The sequence below is a fragment of the Rhopilema esculentum genome, chromosome 9 (assembly GCF_057945365.1).
Source record: "Rhopilema esculentum isolate cy_ngs chromosome 9, ASM5794536v1, whole genome shotgun sequence".
Lineage (NCBI taxonomy): Eukaryota > Metazoa > Cnidaria > Scyphozoa > Rhizostomeae > Rhizostomatidae > Rhopilema > Rhopilema esculentum.
In genome coordinates this window covers 11510853-11527528 of record NC_142823.1, presented here as the reverse complement: position 1 = coordinate 11527528, position 16676 = coordinate 11510853, and the positions used below count along the sequence as shown (strand labels likewise).

The following is a 16676-nucleotide window of genomic DNA, read 5'->3' as shown; positions in this document are numbered from 1 at the left end:
GACGACCCAGAAAATGCCAAAACTACCGAAATTGAATTTAAATTACAGGATGTTGAACTCTTAATAAATCTTACAAATGAGAAGCTGAAAATTGCAAATAGGCACCAAAAATCTAAACCCTTGAACTAGCAGGAAGACAGCTTAAGAGTTTAAACTGTGAAAGGCCTCTCAAAAAGAGAATCGTCGCCATGCAGGATGTAATATGTGGAGAAGCAGCGGAGAAGATCATAGATTTCGTGGTATAATTCTATTCGGCTTTTAAGTGAAGTGCCGCCTGATTGGTCAATCAGCGCGTGCCTAGATACGTTGGTAGCAACAAGGCGCACCAGAATAAATGTCAACAAGATACTGCGGTTGTAAACGTTCGAGCTTAGCTGACGTCTATATTAACAAATTTTTTTCCAAATTCTTGCTTTTACAAAGTTCACTTGGCGTATTTATATCAATTAAATCGTGCTATCCTGTTCAGTACTTAAATAATTGCTTGGAATCGACACTTGAAGTGTTTGCGCTCGGAAAGCCTAGTCAGTCAATATAGAAGTTATGGCGGAGGTAATATCACTTACCGGAATGGTCAAGTTTTTCAAAGAGGATACAAACTGTTTGGAAAAAGGGGAGCTGAAATTCAAGTCAAGTTTTGTTCTTGATGTCAAGTTAATTGGCCATGAAGTTAAAGCTGTTGTACGAGCGTCGTTGAAGGACAAGTGTTACAACGTGTCTCTGACTGTTGACGGTGAAGGGTGTATCTCTACTAGTCATTGTCAGTGTCTGAGAGGAAAATGGACCTGTGGTCATATGGCAGCTGCAGCTATATTTGTTAATAAACGTGGATTTTCCAAAACGGATCTTCCGAACTCTTGGATTGCAAGACCTAACAAGTTTGTCGAACTCAAGCCTATGTCGGATTTGTTTCCCACGCCGAAGCCCGACTATACAGCAACATCACTTGAAGTTGATGATGAAGACAGGGCTTTCTTTTATAAAGAACTTTGTGAAACAGGGCTTACGTGTCCTTTTCAGTGGATAGTTGGTCCAGAACCGCCACAAATTTAAGCCAATAACCCGCTAATGCCGCAGCTAATAGAGGACCTTGTGGAAGACTTCTTAAGCAACAAAGAAGCATTCATTGAAAAATGTAAAGTGAGTAATGCACAGAAAAAATGGTTGGCATCAAACACCGTAGAACAGAGGCTTTCTCCAGTGTGGGCTAAATTCAGGCGATTACGCTTAACAGGCAGCAATTTTGGGGCAGTTTTGAAAGCCATACAACGCAACAAAAATCAAAACCGACCCTACCCTCCTTCCCTGTTTAAAACATTGAGAATGGAATATTCACTTTGAAAAAAAGATGCCATTATGTGGGGTCAGATGCATGAGGAGATGGCAATCCAAAGCTATTCTCAGATAACAGGCAACACTGTAACAAAAACAGGTCTCCGTTTATTTCCTTGTGGCTTTTTGGGTAGCAGCTCAGATGGCATTATTTCAGTTCCTGATGACACAGAAAATATTGGGGTTATTGAAGTTAAATGCCCATTCAAATACAGAAATGCAAGCATCAGTGAGATTATACAAAATGAACTACCTGATAGTTCTAAGGGAAGTTCATTCTACCTTAAGAAAGATGGTCATCCGAGAGAGAACCATGAATACTGGCATCAGGTGCAAGCTGAAATGGCCTCAGTTGGTGTCAATTGGGCACATTTTGTACTTTGGACTCTAAAGGAGACATACTACACCCAAGTGATCAGAGACCCAAACTGGGAAAAAATATTACTCCCATTGCTTTAAGACATTTATTTGAATGAGCTCTTTCCAACATTTTATACTAAAGATAAAAAATTAATTACTTGATGCTTTCTGCCGTTATTTCTATCATTTGTTATCTATAAAATGACTTAAAATCATTACATGTTTATTTTATTCTAAATTAAAAACAATAACAAACTTTTACAAGAAAAAATAACAGTATTAACTGACTTAAACCTCCAACTGTAATAAGTTAAATGGATTAATACTACTGTATTAACCTACACATAAGGTGCACTTTTCTCTCATCAGCCTGTTTTACATTGTGTATCATTATACTGTAACAATTTGAGTCATCATGTGTCAAATGAGACAGTCTTTAATATTTAATAATTAGGCAACGTTTCTGGAGCATTGACTCAGATACCCAAAAAACTTTTCATTATCAAATATTCTGATTTATAACATGTATTTAATTAATTGTTTTTCAAAAATCACTGCAATTCAATACTATGACATCACCATGAAATTACAACCACGCCCAAAAACGACAAAAAACAACCCTAAGAATTTCTCCATACAAAAACCTTCAAAATGAGCCTTTGGCCCCTAACATACTCCATACTGTTTGACAAAAAGTTATGACAAAAAAGTTTGGAAAGTCAAACAGAAAATGAGGGGTGGAACCTCGTAGACACTGATTCACAAAAAAAGTGAAAACATCATTAAAACATCAATTCTTAAAATAAAACAAAAATCAATACCACTATTTGAATCGCTTTGATGAGATCTTTCATTTGGTGTTATTCATTTTGATGCTCATCATGTATTCAATTAGTTAACTTTCAAAAATTCCGTGAGATTAATGACGTCACTACTATGACGTCACTACGACATCACAGCCACGCCCAATCTGAAAATTAACCACCCCAAAAGATGCCCCTTGCAAAAAGCTTCATAATGAACTTTTGGCCCCTATCATACTCTATATTGTCTGAGAGTTATGACAATAATGCCTAAAAATTGCAACACAAAATGGAGGGTCGGACTGGGCTACATAGATGCCCCTTGTAAAACCCTTGAAAATGAGCCTTGACAAACCCTAGAAGTCCCCAAAGCTACTCTATAGTATTTGACCAATCTTCTATTTCATTATATGCATAACTTAAAATTGAAAATTTTTTGAAAATTTATTTACTTTATAAATAATTGCAAATTCAAATCAGGACCCAAAATTGTCTAGTTAATTCAGTTAGAATATTATATTGTGTGTAAGAAGTTAGATACAGAAAGAGCAAAAAAGGATTGTTTTAAAATTCTCTATAATTATTTACACACAACAATTCAAAATTTCAACATACAAAAAGTCTAAACACAAATATAACACATAAAGAGAAACATTAAATTCAAACTGATATAGACATCTATGAAGAGTAAGTGAAATTAATATCCAAATAATCAAGAACTTTTTGTCAGATAAATTATATTTTGAGCATAAACAGGCAGGTAACGTTTTTGTTTTTTCCATTCTATCAACATCTCAAACGGCCAAAAATAAACCCTAAATTTATACTGATATGCAACTATGAAGATATTTTAGAAGCAACTATGAAGAATTTAAAGTTTTTTCCATTCTATCAATATAAATGTCTAAATAGGAAATTTGCGTTTTTTTCCTTCATTTTGAAATTTCATAATTTAAAATAAGATATGAAACAAACAAACAGCCGAACATATTTAAAAACAACAAAACTACTAAAAACAACAGAACATATTTGAACACAATAAAACTACTTATTATTATTGACTGTCATGTTTGGGAACGTTCCGGAATAGAAATTATTACAAAAGGAGGGAAATTCCTTTCTATAAAAAGGAAATTCCCTCCTCTGCTGCTCTTTTCTTTTCTTCTTATTATTAAAGATTTTGACAATAATAGTCATCCCTGGTCTGAAAGAGAATTAGAGAAATAAAAATTGAATATATTGGCCTGTACATTATATTAAAGTATTAAAAGATTTCTTAACAATCAGAAATGAAATATACCGTCTTCAAATAATTTCAATAATTTAAAGAATGATATATTTTCGCAGCGTATTATTCGCAGCGTATAAATTGAAAAATGAACAAGTTTTTACTGTGCAACAGTAGGATTTACAATTGTGATAAGATAAATACCTAAGTTCCTTGAGCTTCTTTTCTCTTTATTTAAGAACAGAATTGTCTTAATGTCTTTTATATAAAAATCTTTTGCCACAGTCCTTCTCATTTTTGAAAATTTTTTTTCGAATGGTATTTCCTAAGAGAATAAGAATGTGACTATTAAGTTTTACAATACAACAGTAACAATTTTTTTTATCTAATAAATACTGTAAAATTTGAAACGAAATTCCCAATGTAAAGATTGACCATCAACTACATGAAATTTTATTGTAAGCAAAGTCTGTATATAAGTCATTAATTTTTAATGTAAGTTACAAATATTTGCAAGGAAAATACTTGTATATATTAAGTATTATGAAGTAAGCAAATAATAACCTTTTTTTCATTTTTAAAACATACTGTGACGGTTTCTGGCCTTTCTTCCATTGTTTTTTCGTCGTCAGACATTATCTCTTCTTTCTGAAATTTCGCTACAATGTATTACAAGGAGTCAAATTTTTCAACTATTTATACAACTTTGCACACAAAGAACTCAAATTTTCTAAAACATTTGGTGAAATTGCAAATTCGCCTGGAAAAATTTTTTATAAAGTAACACAAAAAGGGTGGCCGAAGCCATTCAAAAGTATGAAAAAAATGCAAAATTGTATTACCACCAAGATCACCAGATCTGAACCCAATAGAAAATGTTTTCCACAATGTTGAAAGAAGCATTGCAGGAAAGGATACAGAAGGAAGATTTCGCAGCTTTTAAGGAGAGGGTGTTACAGACACTAGCCAATTGCAGTGGTTGATTATTTTATGGAACTATCAAAACTATGCATAAATGTCTCAAAACAAAAACTAAAAATGGAGGATACAGAACAAAATACTGAAAAATTGTAATTTTTTTGTAAACATATATGTTTATAAACAGCTGAGTAAAAAATGACATGGCTAAAATGTATACGAAAATCACAAACAAGTAGAATTTTTTACTGCGTGATGCTCCTTCGCACATACAGACATCAGCAAGGTAGAGAAAGTGTTTTGTGATTCCTTAAGAGTTCATGCTTATCTCTGCTTTTGTGTAGAATCTTCAACTTAATCATAGTAGAAGATTGGCATCTCAATATATTCCAATACTTAAAATCATTAGATCTTACACGAAATTGAATTGAAAACTATTGGTATTCAAATGTCGTAGGGCCATCTCGTAGACCAAAAGGTCTTCCCCACGGTTAAAGTGCCTCTCCACCTAAAATCTTTTATGACATTTATCGATATGATACTAGACATACATTACGTCAATTGAAACTATGTCACAATTGGACTTATAGTTTTGGTTTTCTAATGCGTCAAAGTTGTAAATATTGACGCATTACGTAATCAGTTTCGATTTAGCGCCGCGCTGCGAATGAATGAAAAGTTGCCTCGGTCGAATGTTTCTGACGTCATACCGGGAACCAAAAAAATGTATATAAGGCCAGCATACATGGAAGGCTATTGAAAAACTAAATCGATATGCCGGTGTAATATGCGTTTTGGTACCCTATGCAAAAGTGTAACATTGTGAAACGCAATGTGTTACAAATCATGTTGATTTATCATGGTGTGATGTTAGGACACAATGTGCGAAATCATGTTGATTTATCATGGTGTGATGTTAGGACACAATGTGCGTTACAAATGGAACACAGTGCTTCCCGAACAAAATATTTCACACTTGCCTATCACGCAAACTAGCGGCGCCATTTATTTTGTACTCTCTTTGCGTTTCCTATATAAAGGAAAGCAGAGCACCGCTTGTAGTTAGCACCGCCTTGTTAAAAATTAGTTAGATTGCTCATTACATTCTGAACAATACGGACCAAACCGGAATGCAAAGAATATAGGAGCCAAAGCACAAGAACCGTATCCATAAACTCAGTTGCTTGTGTACCCTCTTTTCTTTTTTTACAAAAATTAAATAACTTGAGGTCAAGCTTTGTATATTCGTTTTAGTCAAACAGGCCAAACTTTCCTTGGTTGTATGTAGAACCATTTCGAAGAAATAATTTAGAACAAGCTGAGGCAGAATTACAGCCAAACTTTAAATTTGAACAAATTTATGAAACCCCCTTAAAAAGTGTAATTCGAAAATGGGATTTAGGGGATTTTTCTCGATTTTTCAAACTTAACAACAGTCCAGCCTCAATGCTTAAAATGGAAAAAATTAAGAACAACGAGCCTGAGTTTCAATTTACTAGTTCTTATACAAAGAAGCTTATATCACCATCAAAGATCATAAAGAAAACTTCCCCACCAAGGTATCATGCAGACTTAAAAACCCAACCAAATCAGACATTGGCAAAATTAGCAAAACAATATTAGATAAAATTAACAATGAGATCATCACAGCAAATAAAGTTCACCAATGGAAAAATACAGACTCAGTTATCCAATGGTTTAACAGTATTAATAATAAAGAAGACGTAAAGTTCATCACCTTTGACATAGAATCATTTTACCCATCAATATCTGCTGAACTATTCAACAAAGCTATCGACTATGCCAAAAACCTAACAGATATTACAAACAAAGAAATTGACATTATATCGAAATCAAGGAAAACATTACTTTTCAACTCAGGAATCCCATGGGTAAAGAAGAAAGGCGACGAAGATTTTGATGTACCAATGGGTTGTTTTGACGGAGCAGAAATTTGTGAATTGGTTGGTACCTACATCTTAAACAAATTAAATTCAGTAATGGGTAACGGAAATGTTGGGCTATACAGACATGATGGGTTAGGTATTGTGAGGAATTTATCAGGACCAAACATTGACCAAAAAAGAAAGAAAATCATCCAAATATTCAAGGAGTGTGGACTATCTATTACAATTAAGACAAATCTCAAAACAGTAGACTTTTTAGATATACGCCTGGACCTTCAAAACAATACTATTCAACCATATCGAAAACCAAATAACAATCCTGTCTACATCAACAAACATTCTAATCACCCGCCGACAGTATTAAAAGAACTACCTAAAGGCATCAACAAACGGATATCAGAATTATCATCAACTGAAGAAATTTATAGAAGAGAAATGACCGTATATGAAGAAGCTCTTGGAAAAAGTGGTTTTAACGACAATTTGAAAAACATCCCCAAAGATACCGAGAAAAGGAAAAATGAAGATAAAAAGAAGCGCAAACGGAAAATTATTTGGTTTAATCCACCCTACTCGAGGAATGTCAAAACCAACGTGGGCAAAATCTTCTTAAAGCTTGTAAAGAAACATTTCGCTGATGATGAAAAACTGGCTAAAATTTTTAATAAAAACACAATCAAGGTTAGTTACAGCTGCATAAAAAATATAGGTTCCATAATATCCTCACACAACAAATCTGTTTTAAACCCAAAAAGCAAGGAAGAATATGGATGTAACTGCAAAAACAAAGACGACTGCCCATTAGGAAATGAATGTTTAACACCCAACCTCATATATGAAGCAACAGTTAGCAACGATAAAGATGATGAAAAGAAAAAATATATTGGCCTCACCGAAGGTACATTCAAACTACGATATGCTAACCATAACAAAGATTTTAAACACGAAAGATATAAAAAGAGTACCGAACTTTCAAAATATATTTGGAAATTGAAGGAACAAGGAAAGATACCAACCATTAAATGGAGAATTGTCAAGAGAATAAAAAGCACAGCTAGAAGCAACTTTTGTAAATTATGCCTGACAGAAAAATTTTATATAATTCAATCTTTAGGGGACAATAAAATACTTAATAATAGAACAGAATTTATAAGCCAATGTAGACACCAAAACAAACTTTTGATTAGCAATTTTCGATCTTAGAATGTAGTTGTTATGATTTATCACTCTGCACAATTAACTTCGTTTGATTGTGTTCGATTATTCGTTTTCACCGTTATATCTTGCTTGCCGTTAGCTTGTGTTCTTTTATACACCTGATGATTGTTTACACATGAAACTCAGAGTTGTGTCACAATAGTCTGTTTATTTTAGTCTATCTAATCGCTCCGGTAAGTTGAGCACTCTAGACAGCAATATGATAATTAATAAATATATATATATATATATATAAATATATACAGTCTTTGTAATATGAAAATAGGCCGCGTGCGGCATTTCGCACGCCTTGATTACTTTGCGCGTGCGATGGCGTGCGATGCGAACCGCTTTTGATCGGTTGTTTCTCATACCTGTTGTCAAGAACTGCTTTTAAGGAGACCTTTTGTGTTATTAACTGAACGGAAACCAAGGAAATTGACAGAGAAACTGTTCTTGTTCTTTTTTAAAGATGTTAAATTTATTTAGTCACTTAAAGAAATCTGGATTGAAAAAAAATCTTATTACTGATAGACCCTACCATCCGTCGACACATTGCCAAGCAGCGTCACTGACTTCAGTAGCATCGTTAACATAGCGGATAACTTAGCGGATATTCATAAAAACTATCTTACCATCGTATTCCTTTGGAATTGAGCTAACAATCAAATGAGAAGGAATGGGTAGAGAAATGACACAAACGTCGAAATTAACACACTTTCTTTGAGCACAAAACCAAGTTTAAAATAATTTAAAAATAAGTACAGTCATCGTCACTTTCTTCTTCATCAGAGCTTTCTTCAGCCTCCTCCTCCTTATCTAGCTTCGGTTTCTTCAGTAAACTGTTGCACTTATCCAGTTTTCGCTTTCTGCTCTTCGAAAGATAGATTTCCGTTGCCCTTTTCAAAATATTATCTCTTTCTTCGTCAGTCCATATAATGTCATTGACTGCGATGCGAAGTCTCATCTCCATAACCCTATGTGACATTCGCAATCTTCTATCTGACAATAATATGCTGAGAATACTAAACGCTCTCTCTACAGATGAATTGGAGCCAGATATTGCAACCATTATCTTTGCCAGAATGCAAAGGTTTGGGTACTCGTCTGCCCTGTAAGAAAGCGTATTTTTCCACAGCTTTCTTGCCTCAATCCAAAAAGCCCTATACTGTACGTATTTTTTGAATGACTTCCATTCCTTGAGAGCTTTCGAAACGTCAAACTTTGTCTCGCTAAGAGGGGTTTTGAAAATAGCTGCAAAAGCAGTGATTTCTGGGACCCCGTAATCCTTGTTGTCGTTCCATTGCTTTTGATCAAACCATTTCATTGTACTGAACACTCCATCATCGTATGTTTTCAGGCGTTCTTGCATTGCTTTGATTCGTTTTTAGCCTGTGACACTGCGTTGGCGCAGGGCCTCCTCCTTTACTGCTATGTGTACATTCTTTATTTCTCTCATTGTTACAGTAACAGGGCTGCGATTGTCCTCTTTATGTAAATTGTCTCCTGTACGTGTAAATTCACTTGTAATTGTGGTCTTGCCTGAAACATCAATAGCAACTTGGAATTTACTATGTAGCATGTTATCAGTAACAGATTGTGTAACCATCTGCTCCGACACAGTTTGAAAGTGGGGGGGGGGGGCAAGGCAAAGTTAAACACCCAAAATAAAAGATCTTGAAAAAAACCTCTTATCTTTTGCATAATTCAACTTTCCTTTATAGATTGCTCGCAGGTAGGGCCAGGTAGGGGTTCAAGTACAACCGCAAAGCAAGAAAATACAATGGTTACTCACAATGAAAATTGAATAAAATACACTAACCATTTCTTTCACATCTGATAAGGACCATTTCTTTTTCACGACCAGTTTTTCTGGCTTGAGACCCATCTGATAATATGGACATAAAATTGGTACTTGCGATCTTGTCGTATTAACTGTTAAGCGATCTTTTTGACGCTATTGATAAATCCCGTATAAAGCCTTTGAATTTGGCGACTTTGAGTTACCGCTGCTTTGAAAATCTTCGAAACATAAGCAATTTTAAAAATTGTTGTGGCAAATTCTTTGTTTTGCGCGTGCGATGATTAGCACGCCTCAGACAATTTGTGCGTGTGTGGAGGTGTGCGCGTGCGATTGCACGCCTCATATTACAAAGACTGAATATATATAGAAATTTATCTTTTGATACTTCCGTAGCACATTGCTCAATACGTTAGCACGTAGAGCGTTATATATCATAGATTGAAGAAAGTAAAACTACATGGTTTATCTCTACAAGCCTGTTTCGTGAGTAACTCACTCTTCAGGAGATGTTCAGTCAGGAGGTATATATATATATATAAATATATATAAACATAAATACTGCTCACTGCGCATGCGCTGTTTGATCACTCTGGCAGGGTCCCACAATCAATCCGTTAAACTGCCTTGTTGCTCTGACAGCATAGCTCGGGTTGTGTCTCAGACAAGCTCTGTGCTGCACTGACGAGCCCACAAAGGGCGAAACAGTACTGTCTGCAGATTGAGTAAACATAAATATATATATATATATTGGGCCCTTTGGCTCAGTGGAATGAGTGGGGGTTTTTGAAGCAGCAAACTGGAGTTCGATTTCCACCAAGAGTGGTTCGATATAATTGGGTAGCACCCTTGTGGAAAGATTTTCCTCTTGTCAGCCTTCGCCTTATGATTAGATATGTACATTTATATTTTATATTTTTATGCTTCTGTTGTTATTGCTGGAGTTCTGACATCGTTCCCAAATCCTTTTTTCCACAATAATACCTCTTAAAAGCGGACATCGTGTTTTATTTTCTACATTTACGCCAATAGAGATCGGTAGGCTGAATAAAAATCAAGAAATGGCTATTTCTTTTTTACTAGTTGAACAAAGAGTTTTACCAAATTCTTGGCGTTAATCACAAGATGACGGCAGCATACCATCCGCAGACAAATGGTTTAGACGAAAAGACAAATCAGAATATAAAAAGGTATAGAGTTGATTTATTATGCAGCATGTTGTGATTTTAATACTCCTGATCTTGGTGCCCTCTTTGTTGTCGAAAAAACTCTTTTTTAGAAGAACAATTTCATAGAACACGAGCCTCAATAGAAAATTGGTCAAAAGTTAAAAACAAATTAAACAATTTCGAACAACGTTCTCAAAAACGAGAATTTTAAGCCATGTGTGGGTGCTTTTTCGATGAATATTCAAACTTGTTGGCAAATGAAGGTTGTCTCACTCACTTTGTTGGCAAATGAGGCCTGCATACCTCCCTAGCAATCGCATTGCTTACACCCTAAAAAGTTAAGAACAAAAGAGCACGGGGCCTTAATAGAGCTTTTACGGTATTTAAAGTGGAGTTTTATAATGTTAACTTGTTTTTCTATCAATAAAATATTTTCTGGAGTAAAATGCTTATTTTTGAGGATCATAAACTCTATTAATTCACTTTTGAATCTATATTTTAAATTTACTTTAAGGCGTTTAGAGAAGCTTCTTTCAGAGGAGGAGTCACTTGATCATTGGGACGAGCTTATTGACCCAATACTGTTTTCAATCAGAACATCAAAAAGCTCTACCACAAAATTTTCTCCTTTTCAATTGATGTATGGCCGAGAAGCCCTGCGACCAATCGAAACTACGGAGTTCGTTAGTGATATATCTGAGGTATCTGTTTTCTAGCTTTTTCAGTTAGATTATTTAAGAGCATAAGTCAATTTTTATAGTTTTGTAAATTGGCCTTATTGGAAGAGAATACAGCAATCTGTTTTGACTCATGTTTAGTATCACTGAACATTGATTGAACTCAAAACAGGTGAACTTCAAATGTCCAGCATGGTCTAATATATTCAGGGGCGTAGCGGGTAGGGGTGGGGCTGTTTGGGGGTGTCACACCCTTAGCTAAGAGGGCTTAACTTCCCAAAATAACTATGCACTATGATTATTCATTATTATTTGCATCAAATTTTCTGCTTTATTAGACACTTGAATGCTGAAGCAAATTAGTGATTGCATCTATTAACGACAACAATGTCTCTTTGCAGAAGAGAATACAGCTCCCATTAGAAGATGACATTGTTGCCTTCGTCAACAAGATAAATGACGTGAAAGGAAAGAAAGATGAGATTGCAAAAAAAACATCAAGATTTCACAAGAGAAGCAAAAAAAGTACTACAGAAAAAAAAGACTTCCTGATGGAAAGAAGGCCATTACATTTTCTGTTGGTGAAAAGGTGCTGCTGTTCACTGCTCGTCAAACCACCCGCAAAGGAGACAAGCTTGCCAAGAAATGGACAGGACCGTATACCATTTCGGAGATTGTTGGATCAAAGCATGTCTTCCTTGATGGTAAAAAAGTGAAAAAAAACATAAAGCACCTAAAACCTTGGATTTTCGAAGAAGAAAAAACCGAAAGTAAAACTGAGACGAGGCCTAACGCGGAAGATAACACAAATAATCTGGTGCCAAATCCTACTGTCGATGAAGGTGAGAATGAGGCTGAAGAGATTGTAGATCGGGACATGAAGGAAAAGAGCAAATCAAGAATTCACGAGAATGATGATTCTGAAATTGCTTTTGCAGATAATACTAATGTGACTGGTTTCTGTGAAGATGATAGCATGTTGCCAAATCAGGAACAGTTCGAGCATAACCTCAAAGGTTATCCAGAAATGAATGCGCAATCTTCGTCTATAGTTTCCAGAACCGAGCCTAAAAAGGAAGATGAGGGCCTATAGTTGTCAGCCAGACGAATGATGAAGATAATGGGGAGGCGTATGCATTCAAGGTATCTTCGTCGTTTGTCACAAAATCGCAGGTGATTTCGATAGAAGATGACGACCCACGTGTCCACCTACGACAATCTGACAAGGCACTACGAAAACAGGAATTGCCTCCCAACGCTGGTAAGAATTGCTTGCTCTCCTAACAGTGACAATTTCAATTATCTCTTCTTTTTTCCAACCTGTTATGTTTAAACAAGTGTTCTTGGGTGTTACAATTAGTACTAGATACTTTTACCTTTTAATAAAATTTTAGCCATCTATTTTGGATGTTGTAACCCAGCTCAACATAATATTTTGTGATTATTTCTAGTCGTTGACACCATATGGGAATGTAGCGGTGTTGGATATTGCGTAAGCAACATCAATGGTATAAGCATCAGTGATAACCGAATCCTAGAGCTGAAGGGCGAATCATACCTTTCAGATGAGGTAAGTACAATTCAAATAATTTATTGGAGTTTTACGTTTTTTAATGAGAAAAGTTTTTTTAAAATTAAAAAGTTCCTTTCACAGGTTTTGCACTAAATAGTGCTTTTTAACTGCTCAAAAAAAAACCTTGATCTGTGTAAACAAATGCTTTACTTTACATGAGTTCTGGGCAAAATTTACACTTTATGAATGGAAATATATATAGAAACAAACTTTTATAAATTTTTTTATGGTATATATTATGTGATTGCAAAGCCTGTAGCTACTAGGAATTTTTGACTTCATTTCAATCGAAAAATTAGTGGCTATGATATAAGATGTTGCCAAATGTGAGAAAACGATGTTACAGAAACAATTAGCAGCCAGCTGTGTTTTTATCTTATAGGTGATAGACGTGTATTTGGTTCTTCTGTCGAGGCTATACAGCAACCAAAATGTAAGTATAAAGTGCATAACTACCTGGAACTAATTTTCTGATGACTCTGCAAATTTTTAAAAAGCAGTTCAAAATTTTGATGATGTTATTGCTTTATGCAGTGTAAAAGCCTTTATCTTTAACGGTTATTCATAAAGAAACGTAAAAAAGAGGCTTAAAAATTGCTACTAGACATGTTTCGTAAATCTATCTGGGCAAGCAAAAATTAATAATAAAGGAAATTTTCACAGACAAAGATTTTGGTCATTGGCTCCTGCATCATGTCCGAAATTTGCAATGGACTGTGCTACAAGCAAAAGCTAAGGAAGGTAAGAATTCAAACAATCTTTTGGTAGTACCAAAATTAAAAATGGCTTTGAAAAAAGCAAACATTTTAGTAAACTAACTTCAGAGTACACTCTTCAGAGTATAAAACGTCAGAACATAGATCGAAAACTTTACGCTAGGAAATAAAAATACCCAGTTGTGGACCGAAATAGGCCAATCAGAAACACGAATTGCTTAAATGAAAATGAGATTAGTTTACTCTGGCTCATAAAAAAGATTTCCTTTGTTTGATTACATTCACTACATCATGTGAATTTAAGTAGAAAAATATGACAAATACTCTCAGCCTTGACGACGAAAGCTCAGCTTGTCAGAGAAAATTTAGGCCCCTCTTCAGCAAAATAATAGATGAATAATAAAATACATCAATGAGTTTCGAATATTTTTGTTGCTTTTCGGAAATACACTCACAGATTTTTTCTTAAAGGTAAAAATTGAGGATTACGACTTTGTGGTTGGTGGAAATAACATGAATTCATGTCATTGGACTCTAGTTGTAAGTCGTCTGAAAAAATTCGCAGTTTCGTCTTCCTGAATTTTTACATGCAAGTCGTCTTGTTCATCTAACTTCCACGACAAAGCGGTTTAATCACTAATCTCTATAATCTCTATTCTGTTTGCAGATGGTGAAGCCCAAAGAAGGAGCATTAATGTTCCTTAATTCATTTGGTGAGCTTCAAAGTCAGGTGGCAACACTCATGAAGAACTGGAAGTATGGAGAATATACCCATATATTATTTATTTGACTGTATAGCTTATTTTTAAATTGCTGCATAATGAATTTGATAAGGCTCTTTCTATGCCTAAATGACTATGATTAGTACTGTAATTATTTGTTTAGATTATTCTGGCGAAACAGGGTGGCATATCTCAACGCACTGACAATTGCGTGGAGATACGTAGCGCTATCGCATCCAAAACAAACTGATGGATTTAACTGCGGTGTCTACACAATGAAGGTATGCTTTGTGTTTGTATCAAAAAGTATTAAGGATAAAGAAGAAGTATAGCAAATTTGAATGGTACCTGTTAGTCTAGGCGAGTTTAGCTCAATAAATTTTCACTTAATTTTAGAAGACTGTATGTTTTTTGTCTGTCTGAAAAAATTAATTTTCTGTTTGTGGTACTCATTCATGGAAAAATAAATTTATCTGTATTGCTATCAGTTTGCAGAACAGATAATTGCTAAAGGACACGCAAACATTGCAAACAAAACTGCGGACATGGAAAGATACCTTAAAGAAATCGCAGAATTACTTGTTGCATCGTCAGGTGAGATATTTCTCACTTAATTGCAAAAATATATGAAAGTGAAAACGTTGAAGATTTTTTTCATACAGTTATTCTACATCAGCAAATGTTTGAACATGTGCATAATACTTTGTATAGATTTGTAATTGTTGCTTTTGTTTGAAAATTTTCATTTTCATTTAAAACTGTAGCCCTTTCAGACCAGCGGACTGCTTTTCAAATGGATCTTCATGTAAAGAATTTTCACAACCCTTTTTTTCATACTGCAGATGGCAGAGAAAATGGATGGTGCAGCGTTTGCTCTTTTTATGAAGGTGATGATGTTACAGTAAGTACTTGACTGGGCAATTTTCTGTAATTTTTTTTAGACTTCAAGGCTATCAATTCAACAAAAGAATTATATAATACAGTTAAATAAGGGAATTTTCTACATCTGTACTTACCCGACGATACAATAACGGGAAAAAGTCTATTTTTGATCGCCTATCTATTTTGACCACCAAAAGTTAACTACAAATATTCATTTGTCACATAATAGATTTTTGTAAAAATCAGAAAACAAATTTGAACGAGAAACTTGCATTTTTTTCTAGCTACAATGTATGTCATGCCCAAGATGGATCCATGCTAAGTGCAAAGGAGAGACGAAACTCCAAGACAACGAAGATTTCGAGTGCGCTGTTTGCATTTCGGAGCTCGTGCATGCAGTAGCAAAAGCAATCGAAAATCCGAGTCCTCCAGGATCTCCACAACAAGTCCTAGCAACACCAAAAGCTTCAAAAATTAAAATCAAATATAGATATTTGATGATGAAGGTTGGCAAAAAAACAAGAGCCAAAAGGTGTGAAGCATGCAGGGCCCCCTTCAAGGAAAAGCAGCAAGCAATGCAAAGATTTCTGATCGGACACTACAGCTCCAAACCATTCTATCTCAAGCGCGATGGTAAATGGCACCAAGGTGCACGAAATTATTTTTATTGTGTCAGACAAAGTTGCTTACACTCGATCGATATTTCGGTGACAGGATCCGAGATCGATCTTTCCAGTGTGAAAGATGAACTTCTGCCATCAGATATTCAACAGTTTTCACGTGATGGAGTTTTAATTAAAATCTGAATTTACTTTTTAATTTTTCACATTACCTGCTGATGTTTTATAAATCACATATTTATTACCTTTTGAATCGAGTTTTTCTAGATTTTCTTCACTATCCTTTTATTATGACCTGGGTTCGTGCGTCAAATTGCATTTATGTCTGCAACTAAGCTTTTTCGTAAACAAACTAGTTTTTTTTGGTTTAGTGCAGTTCAAAGAGAAAGGCCCAATTCCACCATTCGTTTTGGCTGCCTCTTCTTTAAGTGATTGGGTACTTTTTTGCATAACCAAAATTGCCATGCGTTTGTGTACCCGGACCGAAATGCATGCTAAATTCTACCATTCGTTTTGGTTACCTCTTCTTTAAGTGCTTGGGTACATTTTTGCATAACCAAAATTGCCATGCGTTTGTGTACCCGGACCGAAATGCATGCTAAATTCTACCATTCGTTTTGGTTACCTATTGTTTAAGTGCTTGGGTACCTTTTTGCATAACCAAAATTGCCATGCGTTTGTGTACCCAGACCGAAATGCATAAGGTTACCGAAACGCATATGACACCGGCAAGGTGCATTTTACCAACTTGCAGTAACATACCTGATAAGA

General features: G+C 35.1%; 2 protein-coding genes and 1 long non-coding RNA gene across 6 annotated transcripts; 2 read left to right on the top strand and 1 right to left on the bottom strand.

Annotated features, from left to right (window-relative positions):
* The first annotated feature begins 1068 nt into the window (after positions 1-1068).
* LOC148959671 (uncharacterized) lies at positions 1069-2391 on the top strand. The gene is made up of 2 exons (XM_089110341.1): positions 1069-1315; positions 1349-2391. Exons 1-2 carry the CDS (start codon positions 1069-1071, stop codon positions 1789-1791), a joined length of 690 nt encoding a protein of 229 aa, XP_088966467.1. The 3' UTR covers positions 1792-2391.
* Positions 2392-3568: 1177 nt separating this feature from the next.
* On the bottom strand, positions 3569-4414 carry LOC148959670 (uncharacterized). The gene is made up of 3 exons (XR_016144080.1): positions 4288-4414; positions 3928-4048; positions 3569-3699 (listed from the first exon to the last, which is right to left on the bottom strand). It is a non-coding gene; the product is annotated as an uncharacterized LOC148959670 (long non-coding RNA).
* Positions 4415-6436: 2022 nt separating this feature from the next.
* Positions 6437-16664, top strand: LOC135695263 (uncharacterized). Of its 4 annotated transcripts, XM_089110199.1 has the most exons (9): positions 8884-12962; positions 13348-13398; positions 13629-13706; positions 14153-14221; positions 14349-14437; positions 14567-14684; positions 14892-14997; positions 15246-15304; positions 15570-16664. In XM_089110199.1, exons 3-9 carry the CDS (start codon positions 13659-13661, stop codon positions 16089-16091), a joined length of 1011 nt encoding a protein of 336 aa, XP_088966325.1. In that variant the 5' UTR covers positions 8884-12962; positions 13348-13398; positions 13629-13658; the 3' UTR covers positions 16092-16664. The 4 variants fall into 4 exon arrangements, 1 of the variants encoding a protein (XP_088966325.1); XR_016144056.1 differs by lacking the exons at positions 14567-14684; positions 14892-14997; positions 15246-15304; positions 15570-16664 and having other exon boundaries at positions 6437-12962; positions 13629-14470; XR_016144057.1 differs by lacking the exons at positions 14567-14684; positions 14892-14997; positions 15246-15304; positions 15570-16664 and having other exon boundaries at positions 6437-12962; positions 13348-13706; positions 14153-14470.
* The last annotated feature ends 12 nt before the right edge of the window (positions 16665-16676 follow it).